General features: G+C 36.5%; 1 protein-coding gene across 1 annotated transcript; it reads right to left on the reverse strand.

Moving 5' to 3' along the window:
* Positions 1-1,369: 1,369 nt before the first annotated feature.
* On the reverse strand, positions 1,370-2,330 carry LOC145112610 (plant cysteine oxidase 5-like). The gene is made up of 4 exons (XM_079048754.1): positions 2,017-2,330; positions 1,883-1,933; positions 1,570-1,812; positions 1,370-1,413 (listed from the first exon to the last, which is right to left on the reverse strand). The coding sequence occupies exons 1-4, from the start codon at positions 2,114-2,116 to the stop codon at positions 1,370-1,372; spliced, it is 438 nt and encodes a 145-aa protein (XP_078904880.1). The 5' UTR covers positions 2,117-2,330.
* Between the last annotated feature and the right edge of the window lie 19,254 nt (positions 2,331-21,584).

Here is a 21,584-nt window from a genome sequence, read left to right on the forward strand (position 1 = left end):
TCTAGTATCTAGTATGAACTGAACCCCTAAACTATACCCCTTATAGTTTACTAGTATTTTACTTGAACTGTTACTGAAAAGACTCATTTTTCTACTAAGTTATGCTGGTACTTTAAAAACGGAGTTTTGTTAAACTATAAAGTAACATAACTTTAAAAGAGTTTTTGAAATGTTTTGATCACTTATAAAAGACATAAGCAATCTTTTGAAAGATGTTTATAACAAACAATTACACAATTATCATTGTGTTCAACTTGTATTCGCCCCCTTAAAAGCATTTAAAACAGTTTAAAAGATTGATTACGGGGTATGAACTCACCTTATGTGGGTGATTCAAACGAATATGCGCGTAAGGATGAGAAGTTCCACGAATGAAGTCCCGAGACACAACGAGTCCTAAATGACATATAATGGCATAAATACAGTGTTTAGAAGCAACCAAATGCAAGGAAACACCTTTAGGGACTAGGAAACACTTTGACCAAGTGTTGGAATCACATGTGATTCAACTAAGAGGAGTGTACGGCCACTTTGAGGAGTGTGCGGCCATGGGTGTGCGGCCAAGGAGTGTGCGGCCGCACACTCATGGTAAAGAGTGCACAAAAACGTTTTCCAAAGGTAGGGAGGCTTGTGGGACGATTTCTCAACAAGTGGTGAAGCTAGAAATGCATTTTGAAGGCCCTTTAGGGGTGTTTTGAGGGGTGTACGGCCACACATGGGTGTTCGGCCGCACATACCTTGTGGTCTTGAGTTCTGGGCACTTTCAAGGACTTAAACTAGTGTTCTAAACAAGATTCAAGCATTGGGAAAGAGTACTTACGATCTGGAGGCTCGAGAAGGCTCAAAATCACCAAGAACAAGTGTGTGTTCTTGGTGTTCTTGGTGAGATTTGAAGATCTAGTCAAAAGATGATTTCCAATGGACAAAATCAAGAGATGTTTACAATAACAAGGAAGATATCAAGAAGGGTAGAAGGACCACTTACGATTTTGGAGGATTTGGATGAAGAACTTGATGATAGTTGAGAGAGAAATCCGATCTCTAGACTTGGAAACTGATGAAATGACCTAGGAATGGAAGGATATCACCCTTATGGAGGGGGTGTACGGCCAACATGGGTGTACGGCTGCACACACATGTGTGTACGGCCGCACACTCATGTGTACGGCCGTACACTCCCTCAAATGGAGTGTAGGCCTTGATTTCAAGGCTAGGAACTTTCGCAACTCAATCCTATACCCCATTCTTGGATGTACTGAGCTTTGAACCTTTAAACAAACTCTAAACAAGGCTAAAAGATAGCAGAAACGAGTCTGACACTCAGTTGAGTTGACTGACTGGGCTTTACAAGGCAAAAATTTTCGGGTTGTCACACCAGCTTCTCTACATTGTCCTTGAAGGCTTTTCCTTCAGCTGCAACACTTGAATCAGCAACCAAAGTTGACTGGCAATTCTTTTTCAAAAGTCCAAGTGTACGACGTTCGAGTGCATTTAAGAAAAAGAATTAACTTTTATAATTTAGGCATGCAAACAAAAAATATAAAAGTGGTGACATAAAAGATGACTTACAAGGTAGGTTTCCTCCAAGTGACCTCCTAAAATAAGTGCAGTGTCTCCCATATTCAGAAGAGTAAGGTGGTGACAAAATATCAAAAATAGCACAAGGAGTTATTGCTATGAAACAATGGATGTTTCCTCCTTTAGTTGGATACAAAGTTGTTGTTCTAGAAGGTCCACTCATCACTCCATCTTTCACAAGCTTTGCAGGTCTTGCTATTGCATCTACCAAAAAAAACATACCAAAACCATATTCTAATCAAATAAAATATAAAAAGAACACATCTTATCTTAGTCAACTAAATAAACCAATAAAAATCAAAATGCACTAATTGGGCTTCCTGCTCAAGCCCAACATCAGAAGGCTTGATTTTATCTACAACAACAAAAAAATAAATCAAAATGCATCAAGAGATTGAAAGTAGAAATATAATTCAAGAAGAAAACAACGGAGCCTACCTAAGAGAGCATGAACTTTTTCAAGAGCATCTTCTGACACGGGCCCATTGGGAGATAGAGATACTTTGCAAACGTTATAAAGCTTCTGTATTGCTGGCATGATTTAACAACACTGCCACCAAATAACTCTGTTTGACTTTTGAGTTTTGACCAGAATTTCAATTCAAAATCCCCATTTGAAGGAATCTAGACTACTGCAACAGTTTGAATGTTTTGACAGAAGGGTCCTCTAGTAGCACAGAAGACCCTTCAGTGCTTTTGAAAAGCTAGTGTAGTGATGTGGAGTCAGAGTTTGTTAATAACTGAATTTTATAATGTCAATGAAGTTGGACCCGAGTGTATGCACATCTCCATCACATGATAAGGCGCCACATGTTTTTGCCACTACATATGGAAACAGAATTCAAATTGATAAGTCACAATGAAAAGGAAATCCATGGAGGTTGATGATGAGATCTTTAACCCTCATGCAACTCAATAATCAATATCCACGAAAAGGAAAAGAAGTAGATTATACAGATATAAACATAGAGGTTCTTCAATTTTCCAATGAAAGTCAAACAAGTGAAGAAAATTATAGAGTTCTGTTTCAAATTTGGTACTTTACCACGAACCAGAAACCCTTACAGAGTAAGCACAAATAGAATCTTAATTCGTCGATTTGGAAATATAAGATTTATCAATTTTGTGCCCTTTAAATCAAACATCATCAATTTTGCATTCTGACTCGAACGTTATCCACTCAGCAACCTAAATTACAAATTTAAGATAACAAATTTTGGAAATTCCAATTTGGGCGTACAATGAGAAACATTCATCCAGAGGCGAACAAGCGTCTAATCTATTTCAAATAACAGAATTCATCTGAAGAGAATCTTACCAACTTTTCTACATTGTCTGAAGAAGTGCATTTAAGGTTGGGTCGTGTCGATTGGGTAGCCAAGTCATAGAAAATGGAATGAAGCCATTAGGAATGTCGGTTGGGTAGCTCTGTATTAGTAGATATAATTGATTAGAAAAAGGAATCAATCAGCAAATCGAAGTGCATATACACATCTTTTATGAAAAAACCCTAAGTCCTCGGTGTCTTAGTCGATACCTTGTACCAAAAAACCCTAAATCGTTATGAGAGAGGAATGAGGCCTGAATCGTTTTCGTGAGAATCACCGAGAACAACACCGAGCAAAACCCTAAATCTTCGAGGAGTCTCAGTCTCCATAACATCCGCCGCACACAATAACAGATTCATGAAAGACTGATTCTGTATGTTGATCAGGGCGACATCGGATGGCGAGACGCTGGTTCTCATGGAGAGATTTTATTTTGAGAACATATTGAAGGCGGTGGAGATGGTATCGTCATCGTGCAGGCCTGAAGAGTCGGTGTGGGTTGGAGGTAGTGGAGGTGGGTGAGGGGCGGAGACGAAGGAGAAGAAGAAAGCGGTGTTTAAAATATTTGGGGATTTCATTTTCCCTCTCTACGAGGAGAGACGCGCGTTTCTTGAAAAAAAATATAAAACGACATTCATAGAGGACGCACATTTTAGATAAAGTGCCCTCCGTGTTTTTAATTTTTTTACGTGAGACACTGATTTAAGGGCACGCAATAATGTGTGACCTAAATCCTTAAATTTTTTGAAGAGATGACACTTTTTTAAAATCACTCTCTTTTGCGTAACATAAATCAATGAGTGTAGTGGTTTGCGCGTCGTAAAAGGGTCTTTTTCTTGTAGTGAAAATTCTAATTTAGTTCAGCTACTTGGATATTGCTTGGAAGGAACAACAATGATGAAACAAAGAATCGAGTATGAAATGAATCAGAGTTTAATGATCAAAGTAGGATTGTGAGATTTGAACACAGATGTAAATATGATCTTGTTTCAGCTCTATTACGCTCTCAAGTTTTACAGAGTACAAATGACAATTCTGTAAAGACTCGTCCCTGTGACTCTAGTAAGCACTCCTATTTATAGGAGAGGAAAGCGTACAAAAATATACTAAGGACTATGCGTTAAGCTTTGAATACAATGCCCTAGTAAAATAGATTACATAAGATACGAAGACTCAGTACATTCGAAGACATGAAACCCTTCGACTAATTACAACTCTATTTACCCTTACAATCTCCCCCTTTGTAATCAAAGTCGAAGTCTTCAACTTGTAAGAAGTTGAATTGAATACATCATCACTCTTCGTATCTCTGTGTACCATGCAATGACCTTCTTAATCTCCTTCTTGTCTCCTTCATTATTCTTCCTGCATTGGTTCATACGAACAATTAAGTTCGTATACTGAGAAGTTGCATATCTCTCCACTTCGCATTGGAAAACATCTGGCTCTGTTTCTTGTAGAAAAGAGAATGACTTGTCTTTCAGGATTAATGCAACTTGTATAAGATCATACAAGTTCATTATCGGAAAATCAGCAATGGTAAACTCATAAACTTTTCCATTTGATCTGATCACTGTGTATTTGAGATTCTGAATAACTTTTTCGAAGACCACGTCTCTTTTAATGCTTATAACTTTCTTGATTTTTAATAGTGACCAGACTTCTTCAGGTGCTTTCGCCAACACTGAATGAAAACGAATTTTTATCTTCTTCCCTTCTTCTTTGTCTTTACACATAATTTCTGCTTTAAACTGAGGCATGATGAACATCATTTCATTTATAGGAAAGTCAAGCTGACTTGCATCAGTGTTTGAAACCACATAACTCTGTTTTGGCACCTTTTCGAATGAATACATATGATCAAACATGACTTTTGCCTCAATTGTTTCATAGTTGTATTGCTTCGAAGGATCTCCTTTTTCTAAACCCACAGGGTCTTGTGCACGAAGAGCCATAACACTTTGAATACGCCTCATCCTTTCCAACTCCGCATCCACTTCAGCCTTCTTTTCTTCCTTAGTCTTTTCTTTGATCTTGGCTTTACCTTTATCTTTAGACTCAGACTCTCCCACCACAATCTTTGGTTTCGAAGCACTTCCAGCAGCTTCTCCAATCACAACACCTTTAATAACTGATCTGGTCATCGGAACCGTTGTGGCCACAGTTGAAGTAACTAAACCAAGAGATACAATAACAGGCTTTGTAGTTCGAATCTTCGAAGGAAACACTTTTCCCACCACCTTTGAATCTTCTTTACTCGCCTTTACTTCTTCACTAGTCTTCTTATATTCATCTATCTTTTCTCCCCCTTGCACCCCTGTGAAAGCAGGTGGGGCATCTGATACTGTTGGAAGAAGACTTGAAATGCGAGTAAAAGGAGATAATTGTTTGTGAAGAATAGCTTCGAACTGGATGAAATTTTGAGATAAAAATTATGCAGTGATAAACGAAGTGAACACTGGTTTCACAGATAACTCCTTCAACTCTTTTAACAAAACAATCAACTCGCTAAAATTCTTGTTCTCCAATTCATAAAGATGAGTAAGTTGAGGACTCATGCTTTCGTATAATTTGACAAATTTGGTGACAACGTCACAAATAATGTCAACCTTCTGATGGATTGAAGTATAACCTTGTTGAACCCTTTGAACTTCTCTCTGCATGTCTTCACGAAGTTCACGAATTTTCATGTTGACATCTTTGCGTACCTTCTTAACTTCTTGAACAAAAAGAACATGCCGTTCTTTTGTTTTGCTTTTCAGATCCTTGACCTCACCCATAAAATCAGATCGTTGAGATTTAACACGAAGTTCGTTATTCTGATCAGTGTAGTCAACCTTCTCCAAAATAACAGACTCGGAATCTTTCACCATTCCGGAGACTTTGCTGATTATCCTTGATTCCATCATCTTTAACATAGTATCAACTTCCAGACTTGAGACTGATGAACCTCCCCCAAAATCAGCTTGAGATTGAATGATAGCATTCAACTTCGTATTCAAAATTTTGTACTGCTTCATGGTCATCAACATATGATCTGGAAAATTTTCTTCTTCTTCATCAAACTTTAGATCTTCAAAAGTTCCTCCAAAACCTTCGTTATCAGTTTCATTCTCCAGCATCATTGTATCATCGACATGTGAAGTAGCTTTGGTTGGATCAGTAGATTGTGAAGAAAAGATGGAAGTGAAAGGGGTATTGATTATATTTTTGAATGTGGGTGAATCAGTTGTAGACGTTACTGGAGGTAAAGATACGATAATATCAGAAGTGACATTAAGATTACCTTGAGCATCAGTCTTCGCACCTTCTTCACCCATGTTAACATTTGTATCCGTATTAGATACGTCTACAGTGATGTTAGAAGTTCGTGTCTCCTCATTAGATGACTTGACATGCGAAACTTCGGGTGGAATAAGACTTATGTCTTCAGGAATCGAACTTTCTTTGACAAGATCAGCTTCCGGAGTTTCAGGAGTTCTTTCTTCGTCTTCTGTTGAAGTAGTGGCAATGATAAGTTTTCTGGACTTCTTCGTTTTCGTTTGTGTCAACTGTTTTGCCACATCTTCAGCCCTTCGTTTCTTTGATGATGGAGAAACAGGCGCTGGAACTTCCCTGAATAATACAGCTTGATGTGTATGTTGTGGTTTACGAACAACGTGGGGTGAAGATTTTCGAGACCTCATCTTAAATCTACAAAAAACCCCAGTCTTCGAAGGGATTATTTCTTTTTCTTGGGTTTCTTCAACAGTAGGTGAATTAACTGGTTCTGTAACAGCCATAGACACATCCGATTGAACAATTTCTTCGACTATTACGGGTTTCTTCTTAGATGACTTCTTGGGCTTCGTTTCCTTCACCGGTTTTGCAGAAGAACCAGCTTCATTCTTCTTCCCCCTTTTTGATTTCTTCTTCTCTTTTTCCAATAGAATACCAGTTTTCACTGTTGTATCTATTGTTTGCAGATAAGCCAACAAAACTGAGTTTGTAGGATCAACTCTTTTTAGCATTGCATCAGGAATACGAGCAACACTTGGGAACTCATCAACATCATCAATCACCTCCTTTGGACTGCTATATACATGAAAAATGACTTTTTCTTCGTCATTGGCTACGAAAATACCCTCTTTGTTGTAGAAGTACTGCAAGATCAAACTCTAGTATCTTGCACACGAAATACCATGTACAGCGTCCGTGTTGTCAACACTTTTCTTGAACTCCTTCCATAACTGCGAAGCATAATCCACCGGTAAATCATAGTATAGCCCTGCAACCATGGCGTATACCTCCATTCTTCCTTTGTCTAACCCCACTGTTCTACCAGTTAAGCAACGTAAAAAGATTCCAAAAAGAAAATTCCAAATCTTAGGAAGACCTGATTTCTTGATATCACTGATTTTGGATAGTGGTGGTTGATGTCCCATCTCGTTGAACATGTGGACAATTTGAGGATAAGTAAAATCCTCATACGGTGGAGAATTTGGAATATCAAGAATCTGACAGAAGAGTTTCTTTGTAAGTCTAACCTTCTTGTCATTGATTAGGTTAAACGTGACTGCATCAAAGGCTTTAGCGATTGAAGCTATTGATCCCGCCTGAGATAACCACGAAATCGGTACAGAGAAAGAATTGAACATTGCTTTGGATAAAACAGAATTCTTCAAGGCAATCACGAGCATCTTCAATTCTTCAGGGTACTTAGATACATCAGTTTCAACTTGATAGTTGGTACCCTGGATCTTCATAATAGGCATGGAAGTAATATCTTCTGGAGTTTGAGAAGGTTCAGCATTGAGATTAGCAGTATTCGCCATTGTTAGGGTTTTGAAAGCTTGAAAATTCAGAGAGAATTAGGAATTATCTTTGAATGCGTAAAGTGAAAAAAGACCCTTGAATCCCCTTTTATATGTAACACTCCTGTTTGAATTAAAAGCGGGATATGCATTTAATGACTGCCGACGTGGCACCTTGAAAACCGGACCACTACTCCGTAGAAATAGCCATGCGTCAAAAAGTAACTGTCCCATCGCCGTAAAACCCGGACATGTATCATACGTCATTGAAATACAGCCTGTTTTGTTTGCCCCAAGAGAATTGTAATCGTCGGACCCCTTCGGATGGAAGTTAGGCTCTTTCACTTTTGGGATGAAAAGCGAAGTCATATGCCAGATGTTTGAAATCATCAGCCTGAGTTGGTGTTACTCAGAACCTCAAGGATTTCGTGAGTGCAGTGTTCCAAAGAAAGTTAGACAAGAAACAATGAAATAAAAATTTTGGGATTTTGTGATGTCAAAAATTTAATTTGACACGAATGCAGTTAAACCCCGGGCAAAGGTTGCTTCGTTAATCATCAAGAGAGATGATCAACAGCTTGTGTATGTTCCCGTGAATTACAATCGAAAACTTGTAGAGAAGTTTCGAAGGGCATCTTTTGTAAGGCTACATAGGTGGCTTAATAAATTTCGTTACATATCAGCCTTAACATAAGGTGAGTAATTGTAACAGAAATTACTTGTTTGACCAGTGTAGTCAGTTACAAGTGTGTTTTGAAAAATGTTTAAAGTAACTTTGGGATTCGAAGTAAACTCGCACGGAAATCATATTCATGAAAAAAAAAATTGTACTGGATCTTGCTGTGTAACAATCATCGTGGGTTTCGAATGTTTGATCAAGATCACTCATATGAAATGAATATGATTTGGAGTTTTGAAAATAGGTACTGAAACAAATGTTTCGTAAAATCTGGAACATAGTTCCCCATCAATTCCTTAATTTGCAAGAAATTTGGGTTTCACTTTCATCACGGTCTCATGATGTAAGATCATTAACACAGATTGTTGATATGTCTAAGTCTCGATTGGTTTGATCAGACACCTCTCGGACATATGTCTTTGTGTGTGATTGTGAAAGAAATTTTAGATGAAAAAGATTGGTGAAGACACGAAGTGTACCTCTGTTATATTTGGACAAAACAGTAAACTCTTTACTCATATGAGAAGAGTCAGGTAGCTCAGGAGACTAATGTGAATACAAGCCTGATTGGGAAGAAATCTTCGTATGAAAAGTTCATTAAGGCTTTTGTACACACACATTGAGTCATTGGAGGCTTCGGACAACATGCAACATCATGCTTCTAGGGACATCTTAACTAGTACAAAATAAGTAAAATGTAAACAGTTGTAAGATTCATTTACCTAACCTTAGATCTGCAAGCATGTGCCTCTTCGTATGTTCAGAAAGATCTGCAACAAAGTTCTTAAAGGAAAAAAATATAAAATCTTTTTGTTGTTTTGAATTTTCAAAAATAAAGAACAAAATAAAGTGAAAATCTTTTTGATGTTTTTGATTTTTCGAAAACGGAGAACAAAAGAAAATGAAAATATTTTTGATGTTTTTGATTTTTCGAAAACGAAGAACAAAAGAAAATGAAATTTTTTTTTTATGTTTTTGAATTTTCGAAAACGAAATTACTCAAATAAACGAAAGTACTTGTTGCAAACATACTACATTTTACCAATTCACTGAAAAGTGACAATCATACGAATTCGAAGAGTTGACTATGAACAGTAACCTCTGAACACTGAACGATGACACGTGATCACTGATTCAGAGCCTCTGAACCATTCTCGATCAGTCACTCTTCTCCTTTTTCGCATGGAACAGAATTTCCATCGATCATTCCAAGTCCTTCTATAGTTCTTACAAGAGATTTTTCATCTAACGCTTTCGTGAAAATATCAGCTAACTGATCAGTTGTTTTCACGAAATGTACTTCAATATTTCCATCCTCAACGTGATCCTTGATGAAGTGGTAACGAAGAGCTATATGTTTAGTCTTCGAATGCTGCACAGGATTATGACAAATTCGTATTGCACTTTGAGAATCACAATATAATGGAATCTTTTTCATAATAATTGCATAATCACGTAATTGACTTTGAATCCATATTATTTGTGAAGTGCAAGCAGCAGCAGCCACATATTCTGTTTCAGCTGTTGAGATTGATACACATGTTTGCTTTTTCGATTGCCAGCTCACTAATTTGCCATCAAGAAATTGACATCCACCACTTGTACTTTTTCGATCAAGATTACAACCACCCAAGTCTGCATCCAAATATGCTTGGACTAAAAATCCAGTTTTCAAAGGATACCACAATCCTAACGAAATTGTTCCTTTAAGATAACGAAATATGTTCTTCACAGCAGTGAGATGTAATTCTCGTGGATTAGACTGATACCTAGCACAATTACACACAGAAAACATGATGTCAGGTCTACTTACTGTAAGATAAAGTAATGAACCAATCATGCTCCTATATAAAGTTATGTCAACTGCAGGTTTATCTAATGATGGTGTTAACTTTATGCCCGTTGCCATTGGAACTCGTAACTTTGTGCTATTCGTCAATCCAAATTTTTCGAGCAGATTCTTCGTATATTTTTCTTGATTGATGAAGATCCCTTCTCTGTTTTGACGAATATTCAATCCAAGAAAATTATTGATTTTGCCCATCATGCTCATTTCGAACTTACTTTTCATCAAATCTTCGAATTCTTTAGACAAAGCAGGGTCAGTTGAGCCAAAAATAATATCATCAACATAAATTTGAACAAGCATTAGATGATTCCCAACTTTCTTTCGAAATAATGTGGGGTCAACAGATCCTTGTTTAAATTTAGATTGTTTCAAAAACGAAGTAAGAGTGGCATACCATGCTCTTGGTGCTTGTTTTAAACCATAAACTGCCTTATCTAAAATATAAACATGATTTGGATATTCTTCGTTAATAAAACCTGGCGGTTGTTCCACATAAACAGTCTCTTCAAGCTCTCCATTTAAGAATGCACACTTCACGTCCATTTGATAAACATCAAAATCTTTATGAGCTGCATAAGCCAGAAATATTCGAACAGCCTCGAGTCTTGCGACAGGGGCTAAAGTTTCTTCATAGTCGATTCCTTCTTGTTGTGAATATCCTTTAACAACAAGTCTGGCTTTGTTTCGAACAATGTTTCCATCTTTGTTAGTTTTATTTTTGAAAATCCATTTTAACCCGACAATCGAAACATTTTCAGGTTTAGGAATTAATCTCCAAACCTTGTTTCGTTCGAATTCAGACAATTCGGATTGCATTGCAACAACCCAATCTGAGTGTTCCATTGCAACCTTAATTGTTTTTGGTTCGATTTTAGATATGAAAACATTGAACATGCAAAATTCTTGATGAGTATTCAATACCTCATTCTTTGCACGAATTTGAGCTCTTGTTAAAACTCCCTCTTGTGGATTCCCAATTACTTGATCCTTCGGATGATCTCTTGTCTATTTTTCCATTGGTGGATATGCTGGATCAAATTCCAAAGGAGCATCTTCGTATATATCATCATTCTCAGAACTTGCAATCGAACAAACATCATCAAAATCATTATTATTTTCAATATTTTCTATATGCTCCCCCTCAACATTATGCTCCCCCTCAACATCATCATTTAATGTTTCTTTCTCCCCCTCGAAAGAATGCTCGTCATTATCTAATGTATTTGAATCCAAGTGCTCCCCCTCCACTGGATTGTTTTGTATACTTTCGTTTATTTATTGAGGAGTTGATGTTGATTCATCAGTAAACTTCGCAAATTCGGGTATGTGATTATCAGGAGCATGAATTTCAGCATCGACTGCATGATCTGAAATTCCAAAAATCAGATCATAATCAATATCATCCATTTGTAAAGATTCAGTTTCAACTTGTGTGTCTTGTAAAATTGGATGATTTACAAATTTACGCTCATTTTGTTTAACATACTAATCATGGAATGTGAGATTGAAAGTTTCTTCCACTTTTCGTGTTCGCTTATTTAACACACGATCTGCGACATAATTGTGTGAATATCCAAGAAAAATCCCTTCATCAGCTTTTGCTTGAAATTTCGAAAGATGATCCTTGAGATTCATAATAAAGCACCTACATCCGAAAACATGAAAGAATTTCACATTAGGTTTACGATTATTCAGAATTTTGTATGGTGTAATATTAAAACGCCTGTGTATGAAAGATCTGTTCTGAGTAAAACATGTAGTGGATATTGCCTCAGCCCAAAGATATTGAGGTAAATTCGCATATGCCAACATGGTTCTTGCTGCTTCGCATAGTGAGCGATTCCTTCGTTCTACAACACCATTTTGTTGTGGTGTGTGTGGAGATGAAAAATTATGCGAAATCCCTTTGTCCACCAAAAATGAATCAAGAACATTGTTCTTAAATTCAATTCCATGATCACTCTTGATTTTTTGAACAATCTTCTTTAATGTTGTTTCCATCTTTTTGATAAAATCAATCATGATTTGTGCAACTTCGGATTTCAGCCTGAGAAAATAAACCCACGTAAATCTGGAAAAATCATCAACAATAACTAAAATGTACCGTTTCTTGTTGAGAGTTGAAACAGTCGAAGGACCACACAAATCAATATGTAAAAGCTCCAGAGGTGCAACAATTTTCGAATCTATCGTAATTGGATGACCTTGTGTATGTTGCTTGCCAACTTCACAAGCAGCACATAAAGAATCATTATCAAATTTACGTACAGGTAAACCTCTTTCCCGATCTTGTACCACCAGTTTATTGATGTTTCGAAAGTTGAGATATGAAAGTCTTAGATGCCATAGCCAGCTTAGATCAGATGTGGCTTTCGAAAGAAGGCATACAGCAGGTTTGCCTACAATAGGATTGATGTCCAGAGTGAACATGTCACCTTTCCTTTTGGATTTCAGTAACACTTCGTTTGTGTTGACATTCGAAATGATACTTCCTTCTTCGTTAAAGAGAACTTGATTGCCAGTGCCCACAACAAGTTGAGAAACACTTATCAAGTTATGTTGAAGACCTTCAACATATGCAACACGATTCACTGTGAATTGTCCATTTGTGATCTTCCCATATCCTATAACTTGACATTTGTGATTGTTCCCAAATTTTACTACTCCAGCATTTTTGAGACTTTGAAAATCTCGTAAATTTTCCTTCTTCCCAGTCATGTGACGAAAGCAACCACTATCAATGTACCACTTGTTATCATATTGCTCGTCACATAGTACCTACAATCAGTGGAAAAATTTAGGTACCCAAGACTTTTTGGGTCCTTGGAAATTAGATTTCAACATGGAATTAAATGAAGAATTTTTGACCCAGTCACAAACTTTAGTTTTGAGACTATCAATAATGTCCACATCATCATTTGTAGGAACCGAAACATAAGATTTTGTTGGTTTCGGATGTACACTGACTTTACCCTTCGCATTTTGAGTTTGTGACTGAACTGTCTTCGCTTTTGTGACTGGTCTCCAAGCTTTGATGGAGATGTTCGAATCTTTTGAGGATGAACTTCCATTCGAAGAAGTATTGACATACTTTTCATAAGCTTCGTTGATTTGTTTTTCTGAGTATTTGTTGGATTGATAAACTTTTCCTCGTCCTTCGAGCTAGTGATCTATATTTTTCCTTGAAGTTATGCCTTTTTCATGTGAAGCCTTTAGTGTTTGTTTCTTCGTATGATTAGGAAAATTTGGCTTTTGAGGAACAAAATCAACTTTGGGATTTGTTAGAAAAGAATGAGCATATGATGTATCAACAGTTGATTTAAAATGTTGATTTTGAAAGACTTGTTGATTTGAATTAGATTTATTTGAAAATGCTCTTGATTTGTTAGTGTCAGAAACTTTCGAAAACTTTGGTTGCTTATTCACTTCAGACCTTGTATGAGTTGATTGAGATGAATGTTGAGTTTTTGTTGAAAAAGAGTAATTTTTAGCTTTGAAAACATTTTTGGTTGATTGTGATTCAGACATCTTTTGAGACTCAACATTTTGCCAAAATATTTTCTTTCTTGCTTGTCGTTTTGAAATGTTGTTTTCCTTCGAAAATTTGTCAATTTGATCTTTAAATTCCTTAGAGTTTAGTTTGACAACTTTTTCATTTTCCTTTTCAACATGTTTTGTATTCTCTTTTTCAATTTTTGATTTTTCAACCCATTGGCTTTGTGGTTTTTGTCGTTGAAACACATACGAATTCTTTGTTAAGTTGTTTTCAACTGTGTTTTGATTTGCAAAAAAGCCTTCATCAGTTGTTTTTGAATTATCCTCCTCAACTAACTTCTTTAATTCGGGTTTGATATTTTCAACATTTCCAGTAGTTACGAAGACTTGGTTTGGAAAAACAACATCATCAGTACACTTGAAAATCGGGTAAACCACCGTATTCGCTTCTAGGTAATGAGCACCTTGTTCAGTCAGCACTTTTTCGAACTTTTGTGTATCTCCATACACTTGGTCAACAACTATACAAGGAATTTCTTTTTCCTTTGTAACTTCCTTTTTCTTCATTTGTTTCTCTTCTTTCTCATCATCACTATCATTTGTTTGGCTGTCTCTGACTTCCACAAAGTCCACTTCACAAACTTTCGAAGTTGAGGGTTGATCAGTGTCAATCTCAACCAACAAATCCTTACCTTTTTCTTTTCCTTTAAATGATGATGCAACATTTATAATAGACAACTGAGAACAATCAACATCCTCAATATCACTGATTCCACTAATATTGTCAGAATTATCCTCAATATCAGCAAAATTAGATTGAGAATCAGATGTTGAATTCTCAGTATTTTTCAAGATGTGAATTTGTTCAGACTTAGTCAAAGTGTCATTTACAATTTTAACCAATTCAGTTGAATCAAGACATTCATCTACTTTGACTATTCCATATCTATACTTATCATTCGGAACTTTGTTAAAATCAGCTATTTCTTTTTCACAGTCATACGAAATGTTATCTACCGTAGCTCTTTCATAAGCTAAAAATGGCAGCAATTTTCTATGTTGTTCTTCACTGATTTCGCACGAATGATGTAGTTCAGTTAATTTCCCATACAATCTTTTAGCCGAACTACAGTAAATGTTCCTCTGAGCTAACAACAGTTTAGATTCACTAGACAAGTTATCCCTATCAACCATGATATTAGTTATTTGAAGTCCTAAACAATCTATCTTAGTAATTTTTGAATCTAGTTTCTTCTGTGTCTCTAGCAACTGCATAGACAGCTTCTTAGCCTCATTTCTAGCAGATACCACAATTGAATCAAAATAAGTAACAGTTTCATCGAAAGATACTAATTCATAATTATAAGCATGTACTGGAATATTGAAAGATTCAAGAATATTACGTACCTTCGTGGTCATCGGAGATTTGTCAGCGGCTTTTGATAAGAAGCATCTCCCATTAACTTTGTATGCCTCCTCATCTGATTCTTCTTCCATCTTTGCAAACATTGCTCCATGGGTTGGATTTCGCATCTCCTCATCATCTGATCCAGATGACCAAATTTGATAAGTTCCATCTTCTTCTTGTTCACCACGAGCAACTAATGAAAGATTCTTTGCCTTCGCACACACCTCCTCCAATGTTTCCACATAGTACGCTTCATCCTTCGTCTTATTCTTTTTCTTATCTTTCTTCCTCAGCATGCAATCATTAGCTAAATGATTAGCCCCATTGCAATAATGACAATCAATCCCAGCATCTCCCTTTAATTTCTTCTCTGTTTTTCCCTCAACAAACTTCGTATCTTTCTTCTCTTCCTTCTTCTTCTCATCCCCAGCACTTTTACTCATAAAATTCCCTTTTATCTCAGATGACTTTGCCTTCAGATTGAATGGCTTTTTGAAGAAATTTTTCACACGATTGTTTGAATAGAAAGCAATCGCCTCATCATCTGAATTCATGATGAACCCTTCGTCTTCTTCTGAAACATCTTTCTCAGCTTCCCTTTTAGAGATCTTCGAAACCAAAGCTAGTGGACCTCCCAAACTTGCCTTTGATTCTTCAGCAATTTCGTTCACTTCGCTTTCATGAGACTTCAGCTGATTGTACAAGTCATTCAAAGTTGACATATCAAAGCTCTGTTGATTCTTAACCATCATGCTCACACTACGCCACTCCTTACGAAGACCCATGACAAAAATTAAATTGAACTCCATGGCTGATCTGGTGATACCATATCGATTGCATCGATAGATTAATTCATTAAGACGATCATAGTAAACTTCAATCGTTTCACCATCTTTCTGTCTGAAGTCCTTCAGTTCCACTAACCATTGCTTCACAGAGTTAACTTTTGTCTTCTCACTCCCCTGAAATTTCTCCTTGAGAATGTTCCAGATCTCCTTTGCAGTTGTACAACTCCTTACATAGTTGTAAACAACTGGAGGTAAAGCACCTCTTAGCTCTCTCGTGCATCTCTTCTCTAGCTTTTTCAAACGATCAGACTGATTCTCAACTTCGGAACTTCCAGAAGATGATCCAATTGGTTGAACATTCGTTGGTGGATTGAGATTGCCATAAATGCAATTCCACAGTTCTTCATCCAATCCGTTGAGATAATCATGCATACGATCAGCCCATTGATCGTAATACTCAGGGATTAGCATAGGAATTTTGGTGGATGATCCTAGAAGATGAGAAAATGAAGTCATGGAATTAAGATTGAAAGACGCCATTGATGTATGGAATAAATCCTTGAGAACTTTTTAAGAAACTTTGAGAATTTGACAACAAACTATATGATTCAAATCAGAATCACTAGCAGAACACTCGATTCAATGATTCAAGTGCAGAATCGAATCACAGACTTAGATCCAATGAATTTTTCACTTTCAAAAAGTGCGGAATTTCTTAAACCAAAAAGTTGATTTAAAAACTTTTGAAAAGATGAAAATCAGATCAGAGATATGATTCCTGCTCTGATACCAATTGATGAAACAAAGAATCGAGTATGAAATGAATCAGAGTTTAATGATCAAAGTAGGATTGTGAGATTTGAACACAGATGTAAATATGATCTTGTTTCAGCTCTATTACGCTCTCAAGTTTTACAGAGTACAAATGACAATTCTGTAAAGACTCGTCCCTATGACTCTAGTAAACACTCCTATTTATAGGAGAGGAAAGCGTACAAAAAAATATACTAAGGACTATGCGTTAAGCTTTGATTACAATGCCCTAGTAAAATAGATTACATAAGATACGAAGACTCAGTACATTCGAAGACATAAAACCCTTTGACTAATTACAACTCTATTTACCCTTACAAACAATCTTCCTAGTCTATGAGTTTGTTGTTTTCACAAACATGGATCATTTTATATATTGTTGAGAATTTGCATCTGAAATTAATGTACGTATCATGCTTGGTTCAATAGAGAGCAATCATAGATGTTAACCCTCATTTTTGAATATTATACAACGAGGTTTAAATGAATTAAATGTAACATGTTATTTACTTGGAACATTTTGATTGATTACTAACATGCTATATATTTACATGGAACATTTTGTTATTTGTTTTTGTTTTTTAGATCCTCTTATGGAGGCTTATTTGAACTGGAATAAGCGCTGTGAAGTAATTCTACGTGTTGCTAATGCACTTAATTACTTTCACAATCACGCTCCCATTCGGGTCATACATGCTGATGTCAGACCTCAGAACCTTCTTTTCAATGAAAGTTTGGACCACAGACTATCATATCTCGGGTCTGCAAGACATTTAGCAATCAACAAGACTGATTATGTTATTGTGGATACAGTTTACGTCACCACGTAAGTACATATACACTCATTGAGAAATCACATTTTGAATTAATCAACGCCCCTTTGTTAAACCCTCCAGATGTTTTCTGTCTAGAAGTTTATTGGATTTAACAACTGCCTATGGCTATCACAACGTTGAGCCACCATAGATCATGATTTTTCAAAAATATATGCTTTAGATCTCTTTTCCATCTATGTTTTTCCCTTGGTCTTAGTAAAGTGTTAGCTAATGGCATCTAAAGCACACATGTAGATACATTTCTTTTATAACAAGGGTTGAAACCAGTCGATCAACAAACACTTTTTTGTCTATTTCTTCTTTAGATTTGTAACTGAAAACTTTTTATATACAATCACAGAATCTTTAATGTTAAAATATTAATCCAGTTGTTTGGAATAAATTGATCTTGGAAGTTGATTGTTTTATCTGTTATGCTTTCAATTTTGCAATGTTGATAACGTATATAGATAGTTTGTGCCTATGACAGGGGATACATGGCACCGGAGTATATGATAGAAGGTTGTCTCTCAACTAAGGCTGATGTCTTTGGCTTTGGTCTCTTTGTTTTAGAAAATGTTAGCAGTCAAAGAAACTACCTGCGCTTTTCTGAGACCAATGAAAACTTTGTGAAATATGTAAGTATATGATGATATATAGAATTTGTAGCATGGTTAATTAATTTTGCTTGTGTTACATGGGAAATCCTTTTAACGTGACTACTAGTTATTTTCTGATAAGAAATTTAGTGAAAGTAAGAAAATGAACGGTAACAATCTATGTATTTTGGTCTTCATTCTCATATTTTGTTATATGTGTTGGTCTTTTGCAGGGGTAATAAAGACTTTTATTACCAAGATAAGAAACAAAGCACAGGAAAGGAAACTGCACAGGGGACAAAAATTGACAAAAGACAGGGAAGGGTAAAACTGGAATAAACAGTTTTACAGAAAGCTGCATAGTGAATATAGAAAATACACTGGAGAAGTAATGTCACAGGGGATAATTGAGGCAAAGTATTCTTTATTCACTGAAAAAAACAAAATAAACTAAGAGGATAGAAACAACGTACATTTTCCTGTGAATTTAAACTAGAACTTAGCTAAAAACTAGGAAACAAAATTTGACTAGTTGCTGTAGACCAGGGACCACTTCACTGGCTACTTTGATTTATTCTAAAACTAATAAAACATGCATAAAACTAAAAATCTGAATTAAATTTAACATTTTCCCCCTTAATTCTGAATTTTCTTCACTGCAATCAAATCCCTTATTTCTTCATGCTTCACTCTAGCTAGGGACTTTGTGAGAATGTCTGTCTGGCTTTTCCCACACACATGAGTCACAATGATTTCTCCATTTTCAGCACACTCTCTGATAAAATGATACCTGATGTCAATATGTTTGCTCCGACCATGAAATACAGGGTTTTTCATCAGCTCAAGTGCTGATTGGTTGTATACAAACAATGTCACAGGTGGTACTTTTTGACCTGTGATTTCTGCAAGAAGTCTCCTTAGCCATATGCCTTGACAAGCTGCCATAGTGGCAGCAATAAATTCAGCTTCACAAGATGAAAGTGCCACTACCCTTTGCTTTTGAGACGCCCACCATAAAACATCTCCAAGTTGTAAAGGGGATTCTTAGATATGTAAAAGGAACTCTGAACTATGGTCTAGTCTATTCTAAAGGAGGTGAACATGTCACTATCTCAGGCTATACAGATAGTGATTTGGCCAAGGATGTTAATGACAGGAGAAGCACAGGGGGAATGGCATTTTATGTAAATGAAAACTTGTAATTATAGGAGTGTATGTTGATGACCTGCTTGTGACAGGAAGCTGCCCTAAAAGTGTTCAGATGTTCAAAAAAGACATGAACACCAAGTTTGAAATGAGTGATTTGGGATTCTTGACTCACTACTTGGGAATTTAGGTGAATTAAAAGAATTACACTCAAACAAGAATCCTATGCCAAAAACCTGCTTGTCAAAACAGGTATGCAAGATTGTAATCCCACAAAGACCCCTATGGAACACAAGCTCAAACTTCGGAAAGAAGATGAATCTGAATTGGTGAATCCCACAGAGTATCGAAGCATAGTTGGTGGACTGAGGTACCTAACTCATAACAGGCCAGACATATCCTTTGCTGTGGGAATTGTAAGTCGATTTATGGAGAAGCCAACTGTGAATCACCTACAGGCAGTGAAGGGTATCTTAAGATACATAAAGGGCACATTGAATTTTGATCTGAAGTACTTAAGAGGAAAATAAAATGTCACACTAAATGGGTACACGGATAGTGACTTAGCAAATGATGTCAATGATCAAAGAAGCACAGGAGGCATGGCGTTCTATGCGAATGAGAACTTGATCACATGGGCATCACAGAAGCAGAGGTGTGTGGCACTCTCTACCTGTAAAGCAGAATTTATGGCTGCCACCATGGCAGCCCGTCAAGGAATTTGGCTCAGAAGATTGCTCAGTGAAATAACCAGACAAAAGGTACCACCTGTTGAACTAAAGGTTGATAACAAATCCTCACTAGATTTAATGAAGAACCCAGTCTTCCATGGCAGAATCAAGCACATAGATATCCGGTTCCATTTCATCCGAGAATGTGTTGAGAATGGGGACATTTCAGTCACACATGTTTGCAGCAAGGAACAGAAAGTTGATGTCCTAACCAAGTCATTGGGAAGATTGAAGTTTGAGGAGATGCGAAGTCTCCTTAGAGTAGTGAAGATATGATTTCTGAATTACTCCATCAATATGGTCGGAGAAAAATTGAAGATGTGATTATGCATGGATTTTATTATTAACTTGAGGTGAGGAATGGAGGAAACCCAATGAGAATTTTTTATCAAAACGTCTCTTTCTTTCCTTTTTGGTGTAAGTATATACATGCTGAATTGTTGTAGGCATGGGCAAATTGGTTGGAAGGGACCTGTTTGAATATAAATGATCCTACAATTGATGTTGATTCAAGTTTGATATCTAGATTCATCAACATCGGGTTGCTGTGTGTTCAGGCAAATGCAGCTGACAGACCCACAATGGATGAAGTTGTTGGCATGTTTGCTGCTCAGTCTAACACTCTCCCTCTTCCAAAAAATCCAGTGTCCTCATGGATGATAGAAGAGGACTCAGATTATGCAAATGGTGTGTCTGATGACTACGATGTGGGGGCAGTTGAGGAGTTTGTATCAGAGCTAAGCCCTCGATAATTATTAATTATATAATAAGTGTGAGTTCGAAATAGAAGCAATTTATATAAACCAATCACATAACACAGATGTTCATAAGTTTATACATGAACATGTATGTTCAAGTTGTAGGTATATATGTTCATAAATGATGATGTGTATTTGTGGTTTTCTCAAATAACTTGATTTTGTTTTGAACTCACTTGTCCATCTCTCTGTTAAAACTAACACTCGAAATCTTGTCAACCATTATATCAATATATGGTATGAGACTCATTTCATAGTCATTTATCGGTGAATCACATAATCGAATAACTGTGTTAACGAGTCAAGTTGAATCCAGTGAATCTAGTGGCTAGACATTTAGGAGCGACTCGAATAATTAATATAAGGTTGCGTTCAAATAATTTTTCATAACCGGCATGATATTGAATATTTTATCATCACCCATACTCGCACTAAAAGAAAACAGAGCAATAGGGAAGACGCCTTAAGCAGCAACACCAAGCTTATTCGACAAGGTGTTGCTACTAAAAGGGACCACCATATTGTTTGTAAAAAGCGTAAACAGCAATCAGTGTGCTTTGGGATGATTCAATCCTATCCATTTGTGTTATATATAGATCCAACAAGTTAGACTCGTTCTTGTAAAACCATATAGTGGCAACGCCAATACCCGCCTATAGCGGCGGTGTCAGTACCTATGATCCTTGTCCCTGGTAATGCTCATGAAAATAGACCCGAGAAAGTTACCCCCCCCCCAAATTTAATCCAGAATTGCCGCTAAAGAGTAACCGCTAAAAGTTGTCGTGCTAATGCTATTAATGAGTT

The sequence above is a fragment of the Lactuca virosa genome, chromosome 5 (assembly GCF_052849685.1).
Source record: "Lactuca virosa cultivar CGN04683 chromosome 5, Lactuca_virosa_CGN04683_v6, whole genome shotgun sequence".
Taxonomy (NCBI): domain Eukaryota; kingdom Viridiplantae; phylum Streptophyta; class Magnoliopsida; order Asterales; family Asteraceae; genus Lactuca; species Lactuca virosa.